The sequence below is a fragment of the Hoplias malabaricus genome, chromosome 1 (assembly GCF_029633855.1).
Source record: "Hoplias malabaricus isolate fHopMal1 chromosome 1, fHopMal1.hap1, whole genome shotgun sequence".
NCBI classification, from domain to species: Eukaryota; Metazoa; Chordata; class Actinopteri; order Characiformes; family Erythrinidae; genus Hoplias; species Hoplias malabaricus.
The window spans coordinates 62,575,685-62,593,010 of NC_089800.1; the positions used below are offsets into that span (position 1 = coordinate 62,575,685).

Here is a 17,326-nt window from a genome sequence, read left to right on the forward strand (position 1 = left end):
TAATGACATCCATGTGTAAGGATAAGGACCTCCACCTCCACCTCATTGCCGCTGATGTATGAGCTCACTCTAAAACTGTGAGGAGAGGAACCTCTACAACCTTCATTTCTGCCTCACACCCGCCACATAAAGATCTAACCCCACCTGCAGTTCAGTGCTGAAACACTGGGAACTACAGTTCTGCTGTCAGATAGAACTAATGTTAGCACCGTGTCCTGGAGAAACTACATTTCATTTTCCCTCAACACATCACATCAGATTAATTTTTGAACCAAAGTAATTCTTTATACATAAAAATCCTTATTTAACAAAAAAATAACAAACTTATTAGGGTATAAGACAAATGAGTCTTAAATATGCCATTCTTTCTATGACATTTTGACTGGATATAATAATGTAATGAGGATAAGACTGTCTTTTAGACTCCATCCATCCATTGTCCACTGCTTATCCGGGTCCACGTTGGGGGGGAGCAGTCAAAGTAAAGAAACCCAGACCTCCCTCTCCCTAGCCACTTCTTCCAGCTCTTTTGGGGGGATACTTCTGGGAGGTGTTTCCAGGCCAGTTGAGACATGTAGTCTCTCCTGCGTGTTCTGGGTCTTCCCTGGGGCCTCCTCCCTGTTGGACATGCCTGAAACACATCACCAGAAAGGCATCCAGCAGGCATCCAGACCAGATACGCTAACCACCTCAACTGGCTCCTCTTGATATGGAGGATCAGCGGCTCCACTCCGAGTCTCTCCCAGATGTCCAAGCTCCTAACCCTGTGTCTAAGGGAGAGTCCAGACACCCTGCGGAGAAAACTCAACTCATTTCCGCCGCTTGTACCCGCGATTTCATTCTTTCGGTCACTACCCAAAGCTTGTGACTATAGGTGAGGGTTGGGATGTAGATTGAATGGTAAATCAAGAGCTTTGCCTTTTGGCTCAGCTCTCTCTTCACCACAACGGACCAGTACAGAGTCTGCATTACTGCAGCAAGAGCTGGAGGTCCCGACTCGATGAAGCCAACACGACCACATCATCCACAGACATGGGATCCTAAAACCACCGAACCAGGCACTTTCCGCAACTTGACTACGCTGAGAAATTCTGTCCATAAAAGTTATGAACAGAAACGGTGACAACAGGCAGCCCTGACTGAGTCCAACTCTGACTGGACTCCTGCTCTGTTTATACAGGGACTGGATAGCTCATAGCAAAGAGCCCAGTATCCCATACTCCCAGAGCACCCCCGACAGAATATCCAGAGGGACACGGTTGAATGGCTTCTCCAGATGCATAAAGCACTTGTGAACTGGTTGAGCAAACTCCCATGCACCCTCCAGGATCCTAGCGAGGGAAGGACTGGTCCTGTGTTCCACGACCGGGGCGGAATCTGCATTGCCTGGATCTGAGGTTCAACTATCAGCTGGACTCTCTTCTCCAGTACCCCCGCATAGACCTTATCGGGGAGACTGAGGAGTGTGATCCCTCTATAGTCTCCTTTCTTAAAAAAGGGGACCAGCACCCCAGTCTGCCAGTCCAGAGGCACTGCCCTGATGTTTCAAAGATGTGTCAGCCAGGTCAACCACACAACATCCAGAGCTCTTTTAGACTCTTAGACCAAAAAAGATTCTTTTACTTCAGATCTTATTATCATTAATGAACAAGTTATAACAATAGTTATGTAAACTGGTAATATAGTATTTGCAAAATACAAGGACAGATTCTGCTTTGCCATTGTTCAGAAAGCTACTGACAGACACTGACCCTCCTGATGGCAGTTGGCTTAATAAATGTATGACAACAAAAATCTTTTATCTGATGTACAAGAGTTAAAAAGTAGTTTCCTGACTGCGAGTGTCATTTCAAGACAATAATAATTAAAAAATGTTACTTGAATGCCCGTTACTACCTTTAATTAACCAAACTGAAAAGCCATTGTTGCACTAGTTAAAATAGCATTATGCTAGCAGAGGAAACCTGATTAAATTATTAGTAAAGTAAGCATGCTGAAATGTTAAAATGTTCATGCATTAAACACTGCAGTATTTAGGGCAGACTGAATTGATGATTATGTTCTTTCCTCACATTATGACTGTATATTTAACAGATACCTGTATGTAATCAGTTAACAATTTTGTTATTCTACCTGTAGATGGATATTTGTTTTTGTTTTTTTATAAAGGCAGCAGCTCCTTGTGGCTTTGCTTAATCTATACCTCATCAAAGAAATTTGAGGCAATTAACCCAGACCTCCCTGGTTAAAGCTTAACCCCCCTCATCATTAATCTCTAGTAAAGGGCCTGGCACTCATCATAGGCACCACTAAGGATTTGGGGCTCCATGAAAAGATATCACTCTTGGCCCCACCAACCCAGGATTCATTCATTCATTCATTATCTGTAACCGCTTATCCAGTTCAGGGTCGTGGTGGGTCCAGTGCCTACCTGGAATCATTGGGCGCAAGGCGGGAAAACACCCAGGAGGGGACACCAGTCCTTCACAGGGCAACACACACACATTCACTTACACACTCAGAACTACGGACACTTTTGAGTCGCCAATCCACCTACAACGTGGGAGGAAACTGGAGCACCCGAAGGAAACCCACGCGGACAACACACCAACTCCTCTCAGACAGTCACCCAGAGAGGGAATCGAACCCACAACCTTCAGGTCCCTGGAGCTGTGTGACACTACCTGCTGCACCACCGTGCCGCCCCCCACCCCAGGATGTGATTTTAAAAAAGACGGGTACCCTGTATATCAGAAGCAGGCAATGTTATCCGTAAAAGGCTGGTGCTGGCCGCTGGTTTTTGTTCCAACCAAAAAAGAGGTCACATGATCAGTTGTTTTACTGAGACCAAGTAATTAAAGGAGTGAAATCAGGTGTGCTCTGGCCTGAATAGACAAATCCAGCAGCCACACCAGCCCTTTGTGGATAAGATTGCCCACCCCTGCTCTGTATGAAAAATTTTATAATATGAATAAATACTTAAAAATAAATAGAATTTTAATATAAAATGTAATATTTAAACATTATCATATATAGAAAAGGATAATCAAATAAACAGTTGGCTATTTTAATTGATAACAGCAAAGACCAGAGTGGCTTCTCATTAGCAAAATCAGCATTTGCTATGTTTATGTTCTGAAAAGTGTTATGCTGGACAGCCAGCACTGGCATCCTATTGGTGACCAGCTAAACAAGCACCAGACTAACAAAAACTCAATATACACCAGCAAGTGTTTTGTGTCTTCGTGGGTTTCCTTCGGGTGCTCCGGTTTCCTCCCACAGTTCAAAAAACACGTTGGTAGGTGGATTTGCGTCTCAAAAGTGTCGATAGGTGTGAGCGTGTGTCACCCTGTGAAGGACTGACGCCCCTCCAGGGTGTGATCCTCCCTTGTGCCCAGTGATTCGGGGTAGGTTCCAGACCCACTGCGACCCTGAACTGGATAAGCGCTTACAGACAATGAATGAATAGATGTATAAGATATGTTGCCACTGAGCCTCTGCATGTATGACAACTGACAGGTGGTTAAACAAAGTGATGCTCACCTCCTACGACTGGCTGTATTACATGGGACTGAGGAGGAAAGGCTGCTAAAAACTTTGCCTGCATTGATTAAATGTTGGCTAAAATAATAGTGAAATATGAACACTGATGTACTGTGGAGATATGAAAAACTAGAGTAACAGTAGGCTGGCTAAACAGGACTAATTCCACCTCCACTCACAGGCTACACCCACTTTCCTTCCTGAAAATCCGGGTGACACGGCCATTTAATTTATTTCTCCTGTCTTTGACTCCTTACATTTTTTTTTTTGGTAACTATGTTTTTCATATAGATAACGTTACAGTGACATTATCCTTTCTTTCTCAGAAACTCTCAGAAAAAAAAGACAACTAATAATGACTAATAATAATGAGTGAGTGAGCAATAATGAATTTTCATGAGGTGATCTGCATCTAAATAAATAGGGTACTATGTCACTGGGGTGGTTTCGTCCAAGATAAACATCTGTATTTTAAGGAAGGACTGGTGCCTCCTCCAGGGTGTTGCACCCAGTGATTCCGGGTAGGCTCCAGACCCACCACGACCCTGGACTGGATAAACGGTTACAGAGAATGAATCAATGAATGTATTTTAAGGTGTATTATTGTACCATATTCTACTTTAGGTAAATATTTTACATCACTTTGAGTCATACACCCCTCCTTGACCCCAGGCATTTTATTTATTTTTCTATTTTAAATTGTTATGGTAAATAACTTTTAGGTCATTTTTAAACATTTTTTAATATTTCTTAAAACATTTTTTATATTCCTTAAACATAAGTAAACTCTCTCTCAGATTTTTTACTAAACACTAGGAATAGGCACTAGGGCTGTAAAAAAATCCAGTAATTTTATTTGGACTTAACGAAATGATTGGATGGCTTACCTGCCTGTCTCCTACATCACCCTCAGAGCCACTCTGATTCCCGCATACTCGTGCATAAGCAGACATTGCACACATACTGGCTGGAGGGAGAGGGGGTGCAGAAAAGAAATACTGAGATAGAGATGACTTCTAATAATAAGAGGTTGGATGAAGCCAGAGGGAAATGTGTGAACATAAGTGTGAACATGGTTTTTTTTTGAACACAGTGTTTTTATTGCATGTGAATGAGGCATGAGGTAGATGAATAATGCTTAAACACGAAGCCTCTGTCACCTCACTCCTCACAGCTTGCTTGCTTCATCACATACATCGGTTTGGAGGTCACAGAGTGTATGATAAGTTAAAAAAAACTTGAGGGACACCTCTAAAATGTACAGGATGCCATTGAATAATCAGTAACATACCACATCATTTGTAATTTTTGTACAATGAAATCTTCCTGTACGGAACACTTTTTCTCACAGCTATAGCATGGTCCTTTGTAGTCACTGGATCACATGGAAAAACTGCAGCTCCTGGAGGAAAAGGTGGAGGTAGAACAGGAAGGGTGGAGGATATGACATTGTATACAGTAGCAATGTTTGCTTTTGGACTCTACGTGGGTTCATAACTATACACTGAACTGTTAATGCTCAGCAATGTCATTAAATAAAATGTGCTGCTTGGTTTATCAAGTCAAGCCAAAGCACTACAAAGAGATAAAAACAGACATTTCACACTACACTACTCAAGTCTAGTCATATGTACTAATTTGTACATTGAATCAAATGTTTTCATACTATGAAAAACAGTAGGAAATACTGCCATCGTGAAAATGTAAGGAAACGCAGCAGTGAGGTTAGAGTATTTAGCGGAGGGACTCTCGGGCCGTTTCCTGCCATTGAAAAGATTAACTTTACAAACACAGGATGTGATCTCCAGCCAGATTTATCTGCAGCCAACAGGCAGTACAAACAATGCTAAGGTCAAATCTGAAGCCAGTTGTGACAAAACATGCATGTCACATGTAGGAATATTGTATGAAAAGTTATGCATTCATGTTATGCAATCAGAGAGGGACGGAATGACACTACTAACTCAACATTACAAACTGTAAACACCACTCAATAACAATACAATGGTACAGTTTCCACACTGCATTGTATCCACTCCAGTTACAATATAGGTGTGTTTTGTAGCTCTATGATTGTAAAGTGTATTCAAAATATTTCTCGTAATATGTTTCATATGTATTTTCAGGACTGTACCGACACTGACGTGAGGGTGAGGTGTTGTGTTGCCTTGTGTAAGAGGATCAGACACAGCAGTGCTTAAAACTCCAAAAGTGTCACTGCTGAATTGAAGAACTGTCACCAAAAATATGCAGGCAACAGCGTAAGTGACCACTTATGAAGGACTTCTTCTTATTAACTCTTCGGCTGCTACCGCCAGGGGTCGTCACAATGGATCAGCTGATTCACATTATTGATTTGGCAGTTTTACTCCGGGTTCCCTTCCAGACACCACTGATGAAGGACTAGAGGATAAAAGAAACTGCAGCAACCGTTACTGACTTTACATCTACAGTTAGAATCAACAAGGTAGGAGTGTTGATATATTGGCCAGGGTTTACATACTTCATGTACCAGTGCAACACACACACACACACACACAAACAGCAATGTCAATGTCACTGCAGCGCAGAGAATAGTTAACCACCTATTAAATCGGAGCTGTGAAGGTCCTGACCATTGAAGAACAAGGTGATGGATACCAGTTGAATGTATACATAGAACTACAAAGTTATATGGAAAGTGGCACTAATAAAACTGACATGTTAATGTTTTGGCTGATGGATGTATAATGTATTGTATTGTATTTTTAAGGTGTTACGCTCTAAAACAAGAAAGAGGAAAGCCAAATCAGAACAGGTAAAATAAAAGAAATTACTAAGGTTAAAGGAATTATTTAAAAATATATACCACCAACATTTTGTACCACTGTCTATTAATTTTTAAGAAATAGGAAAATATCTGCATCATTTTGTTCACGTCTGAAGAAATGTCACAGGTGTTTGTGTACATTCTTTTAAACTCTGAGAAAAACATTCACAGTGTTCACCATTTTCATTGTCACTGTGGTGGGACACTCCACCTTAGCACCTTTCATTCTGGCATATTATTCTACATTAGTGTGCTGAATTTATGAAATGAATCATTTCATCACCAGACGTTTTGGTTATTAAAATTAATTTTAAAATTAATTAATTAAATTAAGGGGTGGCACAGTGGTGCAGCAGGTAGTGTCGCAGTAACACAGCTCCAGGGACCTAGAGGTTGTGGGTTTGAGTCCCGCTCCGGGTGACTGTCTGTGAGGAGTCGGTGTGTTCTCCCTGTGTCTGCATGGGTTTCCTCTGGGTGCTCCGGTTTCCTCCCACGGTCCAAAAATACATGTTGGTAGGTGGATTGGTGAGGTGTGAGTCAATGTGGGTGTGTGTCTGTGTTGCACTGTGAAGGATTGGCACCCCCTCCAGGGTGTATTCCTGCCTTGCTCAGTGATTCCGGGTAGGCTCCAGATCCACCGCGACCCTGAACTGAATAAGTGGTTACAGACAATGAATGAATTAATAATAAAATCAATTAAATAAAAAATAAACAAATAAATAAAATATTCTGTTTAATTGAACAGATGATCAGCTTTCCCTCTGGTAAATAAAGTATAATATAAATTATAAACATCTAGAGTCTGAAACATGAACATTTGTAATCAGTATTGTGACACTGGACTTTACAGGATTATGTAATGAACGAAGGGTGTTTACAGGGCTGTACAATACACAACAGTCACACTATTAGAAGTGCTGACAAAAACATACAGCTGTTTATAGAGCATCAGGGTGTAGACTAGACTCTGAATGTATTGAGATGTCAGGAGTCTAAACTCAGAGCTCAGAACAACAGTTTATTGGTGGTTGTTTTTCCGTTTTAGCCTTCAGACAGGAACTCGCTGCGGGGAAAGACAATGCCCGCTACTGATTCTTTTCTCCGCCAAACAGGATGCGGCTGTTTGTTCCAGGCGACGTAGACTGTTTGAACAAATCTTTCTCTGCTGTTGTGGACTCTGGGACATGAACGGAGGTATTTTATAGGGCTAACGCACTAATTTATACCTATATTTATATCTATTTACACATAGTCTTGCGAGGGCGATGCACACGCTTCTCCTCGCGCTCTCGGCGCTCATGGTTGTGTGGCCGACGGCAAGTAATGAAGTCACCTTGTGTTCAGGGCGCGCCTGCTTCACCTTGCACGCGCAGCGGGTGTCGTTCCAGAATGCCAGCGAGGATTGTGTAACAAACGGTGGCCGTTTGCTCACGATGAGGGACACGGACGAGGCGGAGGAGGCGCGCGCGCTATTGGACCTGGCTCGCGGGGCAGGGCTCCTCGCGAGTGGCGTGGAGAGGATGTGGATCGGCCTAAAGCTGCAGAGGGGTCAGTGCGTACGGGGCGGAGAGCACTTACGCGGCTTCCAGTGGGTGACCACCGAGAACACGGGCGAGTTCGCGAGCTGGGGCCACGAGCCTCAAGTCACGTGCATAGAGGACCGCTGTGTGTCGGTGCGAGCCTCCGGCACGGAATCCTCGAGAACTGAGTGGAGCGACGGCTCGTGTAAGGAGCGCTGGTTCTACGCGTGCCGTTTCCAGTTCAAAGGCATGTGCCCGCCGCTGAAGCTCGCGGGACCAGGGGAGGTGAAGTACACCCTACCGTTCTCGACCGCGCTTCTAAATACGGACAGCCTAGCGCGTGTGCTGCCCCACGGCACGTTGGCGGAAATCAGCTGCACGAGCACAGGCCACTCATATACTGCATTTTGCACAGAGAAGGCCGAGGTCTTCACATGGAACTTACAGGGGCCTCTTTGCGCGTTGGATAAGCGCAAGTGCGCGCACCAGAACGGAGGATGCAGCCACGTGTGCTCAGAGGACGAGAGCGGCGCCGTTCAGTGCGCGTGTAAGGACGGCTACTATCTGGGCGAAGACATGTTCACGTGCAAGCCGAGGGACTTGTGCCAGACCGCATCGTGCGAACACTATTGCGCCATGGTGGGCACCAGCTTCGAGTGCACGTGCAAAGACGGCTTTCAGCTGGCGCGCGATGGCTTGGCCTGCGTGGACGTAAATGAGTGCGCGGGGGATATCTGCCGCAATGCTCAGTGCCGCAACACGCCGGGCAGCTACGAGTGCACGTGCAAACCAGGCTTCAAAATGAACACCCGCGGCGTGTGCGAGGATATCGAGGAGTGTACGCAGAGCGTGTGCGGGAGATATGGCAAATGTTTAAATTCGCTGGGCTCGTTCTCGTGCTACTGCCCCGGGGGCTTCAGGGAGAGGTCCTCAGGGAAAGACTGGGACTGTGTGGATGAGGATGAGTGCATTAACAAACCTTGTGAAGACATCTGCACCAACACCGTGGGCAGCTACCTGTGCTCCTGCCGCGAGAACTTCCGCTTGGCTGACAATGGCATCAGCTGCGTGCAAGTAAAGGAACCGATTCCGACCACGAAAGAAGTGTTCAGAGAGGGGCAGAAGACACGCGCGACCACCACGGCGCCCCCTCTCTTCACCAGCGTGAGCAGCAGCAGCAGTAACACGGAGGCAGAGCGCGTGGAGCCCCTGGCCAGCATGTGGGTGTTGGTGTGGGTGCTGGGCTGCGTGGTTCCCCTGCTGCTTCTCGTCGCTCTCACGTCTGTTGTCGCCGTCCTTCGCTGGAATCGCTCGCGGAAAGCGGCAAAGAAGAAAAGCGCCTCCGCCGACAGTTACTGTTGGGTCTCCTCCGGCCTCCAGACCCAACCAGACACTGAGGCGCGCTGAGCTGCTCACGCCTCTCTAATGGACACTTTACAGTGGGAACGATTGGGTCACAACGTCTACAGCACAAATACAGCTCACATATCGCGGATAAGGCCACTCCTGGCAACCGAAGTGATCGGCCATAACATTAAAATGACCCCGCTCGCGCTCAGAATAACCGTCATTTTGGTGGTACCTTTTGTTTTCACTGTGGTGGTATCCTCACGTGTACATGCTCAGTACTTTTAATTGAGGATCATATTTATACAATATTTGATATTAATTGTAGATTTTCCATCTAGGTTTTTTTCATATGACCCATTTCGTCTGAAAGCTTTCAAATGTGTGTAATGTAATGTACCTTCAGGCATCACAACTGGACTTTGAAACCACTGTTTGTAAATTTAGTGAACAATTATCTACCTGTACAGTATCTTTTTTTTCTGAGTGTTGTTTCTACAAACATTGACCATTCTCTCAGATCCTCTAACCACCCTGTAGTTCTACAGTTAAAGACTGTAATCCATCTGTTGCTCTGAATACTTTGCTTGTTCTCGTTCACACTGTTCTTCAACGGTCAGGACCTACTCAAGACCACCACAGAGCAGGTATATTTTGGGTGGCATGAAGCATTTCTTAGCACTGACACTCGTGCAGAGGCATTTTAGTGTTTTGTGTTGAGTGGATCCGCCACCGCAGTGCTGCTAAATTTGGAGTTCTGACCTTCTGAAACACAACTGGTTGCTTTTCTGATAGACTTTTGCACAAGCTAAGCCTTAAAATGTAGCAAATAAAATGTCTCACTGTCTTCATAAGTAGCTTTTTCAATTGCCATTGTGTGAGAAAAGTGCTCTATAATTAAACCTGCCGTGTTTTGCCTTAAAATAGTGCACTATAGTGATCCAGATTTTGAACTAAGATAAACTGGGTATTGTTTCAGAAACAGCCTTCACATCATAATAAGTAGTATACAATCAAAAGCAGATACCTTTGATAAACCGCATTGTTTGGTTTGAAGTGTTCCGTTATCTCAGGAAGGGCTATAGAAACAATAAGGCCAAACTCTCCACAGACGTGTTACAAATGTAAGCAGCAGAGCTGATGAATTAATTAATAATTAATTAAACTCTTTAATTTTCAAAGCCCTTTCTATAAGCATAGGCACCTGGTTTAGGATGAATTCATCTGCTCTGAGGTAAATTTGTGACAGTAACGCTGGTGGGTAAAAGAAAAGCTTTCAGAGCACACATTAACCCCCTTAATGATATATTTATAATGTAATATATTTATTAGGTACTTTGTGAAACAACATTTGCAAGTTCTTCTCTTGTGCAGTTATACCCTGTGGTGATAGTGGGCTGGTGGCATGATGTTTATAGTGTTTATGTGACAGAATCTGACGTCACACAGCAATGATCAAACCCACATTATAGTGTCTACCCCCCTGAATTCAGTTCCCTATATTGTAATAGTGCACTCAATAGTGATTAATAGGGAATGGTGAGTAGGGGGCCATTCTGAACACTGCTAATGTCTCAGAAATCTGTAAAAGTTTTGTTTGTTTGTTTGTTTTTTGCTGATGCAGATTTTTTTTTCAAGAATGTTCTTGAATGGAACAATTCACATCCATTTTTTAAGTGACTTTATTCATATCATAACAATTGAATTATGCAATAAATAAATACAAATCAGAGCAATTCTACACTATGTACATTTCATTGAAACGTATTTAGCATCACTGTAAAGAGCCACCTTTTAAACCTCCTTATTTTAAAAAGTGAAGCAGGCTGATGATGGTGGTTCCCGTGACCCAACACTCTACTGATGTTTTAGATTCTAAAATGTTACTGGAAATGTTATTGATATTGTTTGTGTCTATTGATGTAAATAAATCTGTTTACCTTACTAATGTGTCTTGGCATTAATAAAAATCCTTTGCTTTTCCTCAAACAACACATTTTTTACAGAACACCTTTAAAGTAGAAAGAGAACACAAACCAAATTAACCAAATTCCACAACACAAGATTCTGGAAATGTAAATGGCAGAGATTTCTTCTCAGGAATGATCAACCAACAAAGACCACACCCAGAGCAAGGTGTGTAATATTTAGGCACAGATTCTATTAATGTGCTTTGTCAAAGTCTCAAATTTGTTTAAAAACATGATCTCTGGAGCAGTATTTCCTGAAGAAGTATTCTGAAGTGTTCCTTTAAGCGTGTGCACCACAGTCCTTATTAACACAAACCAACTGAGCTATTTATCCATTCTTTCATTCTCTGAAACCACTTCATTCGGTTCAGAGTGGCCGTGGGTCTGGAGTCTACCCGGAATAACAGGGCATCACACACTGTTAACACATTGTATTGCCATTCCACTTAGTTTTTGGAGCTTAATGACAGCAATGCTACCTGTTGCACAGCCTTGTCACTCTAAATAAAAGTTAGTAATGTTAAAAATAAAAAAGTAATTCATAACGTACTTAAATGTTGAGTTTAAATCAAACCATCATTTATGTACTCTTTAATATCAGAGCACACAATATTGTTCTATTCATCTATATTTTGGATAAAATGTACTCACCAGACTGGGCACTCCAAAATAAATATTTACTCAGGCTAAGATAAGAATGTTTGTAGTCCTAAGAAGTACAAGTAGTCAAAACCCCTTTCTTTTTTCTCATTTACACATGTGACGGATTATCTTATCCAGGACAACAGTTTTCCTGTTACAAAGAATGTGAATGTAGTCTTAGAAGTCTTGCCCAAACTGATATTGCTCTGACGCAGTGAATAAAACTCAGTCGGATAAAGGTTTGCAGCAGTTATCCACTATTTAACACAACCTTTACATAATTACATTAACCGCAGGATGTTAAGACTCGTTAAGAAAATACCTGTCCCTTCCCCTTCAAATGATCATATCCTAAGCCATTTCATTATGTCTGCTCATAAAGTACCGGCATCACTGACTCAGCAGCATTTCCTGGAAAGTTTCAGTGTACCTACATTCTTTAGAAAAAGAAAAAAGGTGCAAAAACGTTTTCTTTGGAGTGATGCTTCCTTATAATCTGTTTGGTTCCCTAAAAGGTTTCAGAACTAGAACTGCAAGGTTACTTAAATGAACTCTAAGGAACTCTATCGATGTAGATGAAGATGAAGAACTCTATAATGTATGAAGGCTTTATACATCCAAAAGATGCCCCTTTTAGTTACTAAACTCAGAATTCACTGGGTGCTCCCAGTAGACACAGGCATTCAGTGGTAAAGCCTAAAATGAAATGGGATGTTTTGTAAAATTAATTGTGTGTTGAAGTGCCAGGGGCTCTAATATATTTTCATCTAAAGGGGGGCTAAGTCTTGCAAGTTGATGGGACTGGTTTCTCGGTTTGCGATATAAGAAACGTTGATGGAATGAAATCGCCCATTTGGGACTCTTTACGGAACCCTGCAGTTAACTCATCTTTTCGTTCATGACTCACTCATTCTACCAGAAAACCAACCATGTTAAAATCTTGAATGTCAGTGTCTTTAAAAATGTCCTTTCCATAAATAAACTTTCAGGTGACTCATTGTGAATGGAGCCAGGTTGAGGGTGACAAGTTTTAAGGTAAATAGTGTCTATCGAGCTGTGACTGTGTCCACTGAAATGTGGGCGTTCCTCCTGTGTCTGTAACATTCCTCTGAGGAAAGGCTGCAAAGAAATGCCACAAGAGTCTTTTAGGAGAGGCTAGGAGGGGCTTCCTTCCTCTCTCTTTCCCTTTCCATCTTTCAGCGGCGATGCCTTTATTAGTGGGACAGGCAGGGACTCAGGACAGTAACACCTTGCACTGTGCGAGAAGGTGAACGAAGGTCCACACGTACAAGGATGTGGTCGTGCCGAAATCTTTTTGTGTTTCTCTTTGTAACATTTGTCGGCGCGGGACATGCGCTTCGCTGCGCGTGCAACGAAGAGTTGACAAATTGCTTAAGCATTCACGAGACGCGGGTGGACTTCCATAGCGCGCGGAATGAGTGCAAGGGAATGGGGGGCGACATGCCAGCAGGGTCCTCAGTCTTTAACGAGACTATTGCCATGCTGCTTGTAAACACGAAGGGACGCTTCTGGACCGGACTTGACACAAAAGAAAGGTGTTTTGCCATTTCAAACAGCATGAAATCGACGGAGAGCGCGTGCAATGATAAACTCAATGGATTTTTATGCGACAAAGTCGGTTGGGCAACATGCTCAGTGAATATGACGAACCCCGTCATAATACTGAAGAAAGATGGCTGCGAATCGGGTCCCTGCGAGCACTTCTGCCATGGATTGTCCATGGGATACACGTGCCAGTGCTTGAAGAACTTCAAACCGAGCAGAACTGACCCTCAACTTTGCGAGCGTTACTGTCCATCCTTCGAATGCAAGGCCTCTTGTATGAAAAGCGGCGAGTGCTGGTGTCCCGACGGCTTCGTCAAAAACGAGGGAAACTGCTCAGATATAGACGAGTGTACATCCAACCACAACTGTGCGCACACATGCATCAACACCGCCGGGAGTTACTCGTGCGCCTGCAAGGAGGGCTACACTCTTGTTAACGGCTCCGCGTGCATTCGAAACACCAATATTAATGAAAGTCCTGGAGTGTTCACTACAACCGTGGCCGTAGACCTGTTTTTCAACCCCTCCCTCAAGGCACAGGCCAGTACCGGAGAATACGTCGGGATCGTAGTATTTCTCTTAATCGCGCTCTTCGCTCTCGCGCTGCTCGTACGCTACTTGCGTACACGGAAAAGAGAGGACGGGTTAAAGGACTGCGAGGTACTGGACAACACTCAGCAGGAGGTGTAGATGTTTGATGCCATTGAGGTCATGACCATAGATGTCCGCTCTAGTAATCAACAGTAAATAAATTTGTACAACATTATTGTACAGTTATAGACAAATGCAGTTACAAAACAGTCATACAGTAGGCCAGTATTACAATTAGCAACGTTTTGTATACAGTTACCAAATGTATACAATTAGATCAACGGCATATCCCATTAAATAGAGATAGTCGTCAATTGTATACTAATACATTAACGTTATACAGGGATCAACTGTATATACAGTTATGATGTAGTTCTGTAATCAGATGAATATATTTAGCAATATTCAGCTCTTGTAGTACAGTCATATAGCAATAATCTGTGGCTCTGACCTAAGGTCTTTATGAACGTCTAAAAATGTTTTACACCGGGCTATGAATGTATGTCAAGTTCATTTTCTTATATCTTATTTTTCTGTATGTATTTCGAATGTTTCCCATTTTGGTTTGAATGTACATACACTGGACATCATTAATGATTGTGCCTTAAATGTTATTAAGTGAGTTTTAAAATGTTATAGTTCCTATGCTATGCAAATATTTACAGTTATATCCAGATATGAGTTTCTAACTTGAACTGAGCTTCATTTGAAAGGGAAAGAAATTAACATGATTTTATCAGGGGAATACCAAGCTTTATACACGTCTGTGTTTGGGAAATGACTTTGCATTTTATTTTCTTACATGTTGAAAAACTGGATGTTTACATTGTTGTATTTACAGAAAATACACACTGAAAAACATTTTTGCAATGTCCTTAAAGGGTTCTTAAAAGCTTACAGTTCTCAATTGATTCATAACACTATGTATTGTTGTACAAATCTGTGCAGTGAGCTTGATAACTGCCTTGAAACTCAATTTATTAAATTTATAGATTTTCTCAGCAGATTACATAATAAGTTCCATGTGTGTTTCTGCCCCTCCTTTCCTTGTGAGAAGAAAACACTGTGGTTTAAAAGAAAACCAAAGAAAAAAAAAAAAGAAAAAATAAATCTTGACATCAAACAAACCATTTTCTGGTTCTCAGAATATTAGAGGCCCATATTTAATGTGTTTGGATTTCCTTGAATTGTAAGAAGCATAAAAAAAAATAAACCAACCTCTGAGACTACCTGGTGGTCTCTGAGTACCTTGGTTTTATACAGATTATTCATTAATTTATTCATTCAGTGTCAGTAACCACTTATCAAGTTCAGGTTCACAGTGAGTACAGGACTCACTGGGCATAAGACAGGAATACCTTCTGGATGGGGTTCCATCACACTCACACATTCACTCACCTTTAAACACTGTTTGAGTAGCTAATCCACCTAGCCACTTGAGTTTTTGGACTGTGGATGGAAACCGGAGCAACCACATGGTCCCACAAAGACACTGGGAGGACATCTCCTCACAGTCAACCAGAGACTGGGCCAGAGTATGGCTCGAACCCACAGCCCCAGGACCCTGGAACTGTGTAACAGCAACACTACCTGTTGTGCCACTCTTACACAGTTTATACAAATATAAAATATTCTAATCTTTTTTATTTGGTCAAAATGTAACTGGGCAACTTGGACATTATGGAGCATGATGATGAACCTTTGTCTCTGAAATGTACTTAACAATGGAGTACAAAGCTGTTTTTACTGGAACATTAGCCATTCTCAGTGTCTTATGTTTAATTTACACTTAATAGATGATTGCAGTGTTAATTACACTGCTCTGTTAAAAACCTATTAGAATTAACTGCATTTTTTTAAGATTGACAAAAATATAAGGTCATAATGAAGTAATATATTTTCCCAATTTCTTTTAGCATAACATAAAAAACTGGACCAAAATGCAACTTGCAATATGTGAGGAGTAAGAAAGATGCAGTATGTCAATACCATAAAAATCTCTACAGAAATTATAGTTTATACTGTTTTGTTCTGTTGGAGATGCACTTTAGACAATGATGTTATATCATAAAATCCACAACTGCCTCATTCATATTGGTCATGTAATATTAGACACATGTAAGATATTAAGAGACTTGCCACCTGCAACTTTTTTATGCATAACTCAGTCACTGATGTAAAGAGTAATTTCAAATAGTGTGATAAAGTGCTACATTGGTGAGAACATTAATGACATTTGTTTACAGTAGTGCAGAAAATATATTTTAAAATATATTTTAATTCATGTCCAATCTAGTGTGCCATATCTAATCTACCCATGGATCAAAATGTGCCTTTTGTATTTTAAATGTAATGATAATAGTAATACCGGAACATCTGACAATGTATGTCTTTATTGGACATTTTGCTTTAAAATGACTTGTGTTTAGCCCAAACTGTAATCACAAATATAGATTTGAATAAAACAGACTTAAAAAAGTGTGAAATGTGTGGTAATGTGACTTTACTACTTTACAGTAAACTGAATAGTACTTTGACCTGCACCCAGGACCTTGTCACGAGGAAGCCTCGGCTAAAATCAGCTGAGAAACTCCCAGCTTGTTTTCAGTTTCCAGCTTGGCTGAAACAAAAAATCCTTCAAAATAACAAACTATTTATTTTAATGTTGAAAGTTTAGATAGAAGAAGAGCGTGCAACTGATTTTCAGGGCGTATCACTTTAAGGTAAGTGTTAACACTAATTTTGTTAAACCTCTGTTAGGTTATGCATTGTTTGTCTCTTTAGTGCCTCAGGGAAACCATTTGATGACTGGCAAACACCACTGATTTACCTACTGATCCAATACCAAGTCAAGCAAAGCTATCGTAGTAACATACTACTACATTTCAAAGACTACTTAAACATGTAATAGATATTTTTTGGTGATGTCTGCAGTAAAAACCCAGTAAGTATGGAAAAATATGAAACCTGAGAAGCATCTGAAGGAAACCCACCAAACTCCTCACAGACATTCACCTGGAGTGGGGTTCAAACTCACAACCCCAGGACCCTGGAGCTATGTGACATCAACACTACCAGTTGCGACTCCACAACACCCCATTCAAGACTAGTACAGTCTAAATTTTAGTAAAGTTAACGCCAAAAAATCCATAAAAACATTCAAAACAATAGGAGTTATCTGGACTAATCTAAAATTGATTGCTTCACAGTGGCAGTGAGCTTTCTGTCCACGGTGGTGCAACACTGTCACAGCTCCAGGTCCTGGGGATGTGGGTTTGAGTCCCGATCCAAGTGAGGAGTCTGATGTGTGTCTCCCAATGTTTGTGCCGGTTTCCTCC

General features: G+C 41.9%; 2 protein-coding genes across 2 annotated transcripts; both read left to right on the forward strand.

Annotated features, from left to right (window-relative positions):
* The first annotated feature begins 7,689 nt into the window (after positions 1-7,689).
* On the forward strand, positions 7,690-11,127 carry LOC136710598 (complement component C1q receptor). The gene has a single exon (XM_066686262.1). The coding sequence runs from the start codon at positions 7,786-7,788 to the stop codon at positions 9,277-9,279; it is 1,494 nt and encodes a 497-aa protein (XP_066542359.1). The 5' UTR covers positions 7,690-7,785; the 3' UTR covers positions 9,280-11,127.
* Positions 11,128-13,041: 1,914 nt separating this feature from the next.
* On the forward strand, positions 13,042-16,427 carry LOC136709462 (thrombomodulin). Its single transcript, XM_066684718.1, has one exon. The coding sequence runs from the start codon at positions 13,125-13,127 to the stop codon at positions 14,085-14,087; it is 963 nt and encodes a 320-aa protein (XP_066540815.1). The 5' UTR covers positions 13,042-13,124; the 3' UTR covers positions 14,088-16,427.
* Positions 16,428-17,326: the final 899 nt, after the last annotated feature.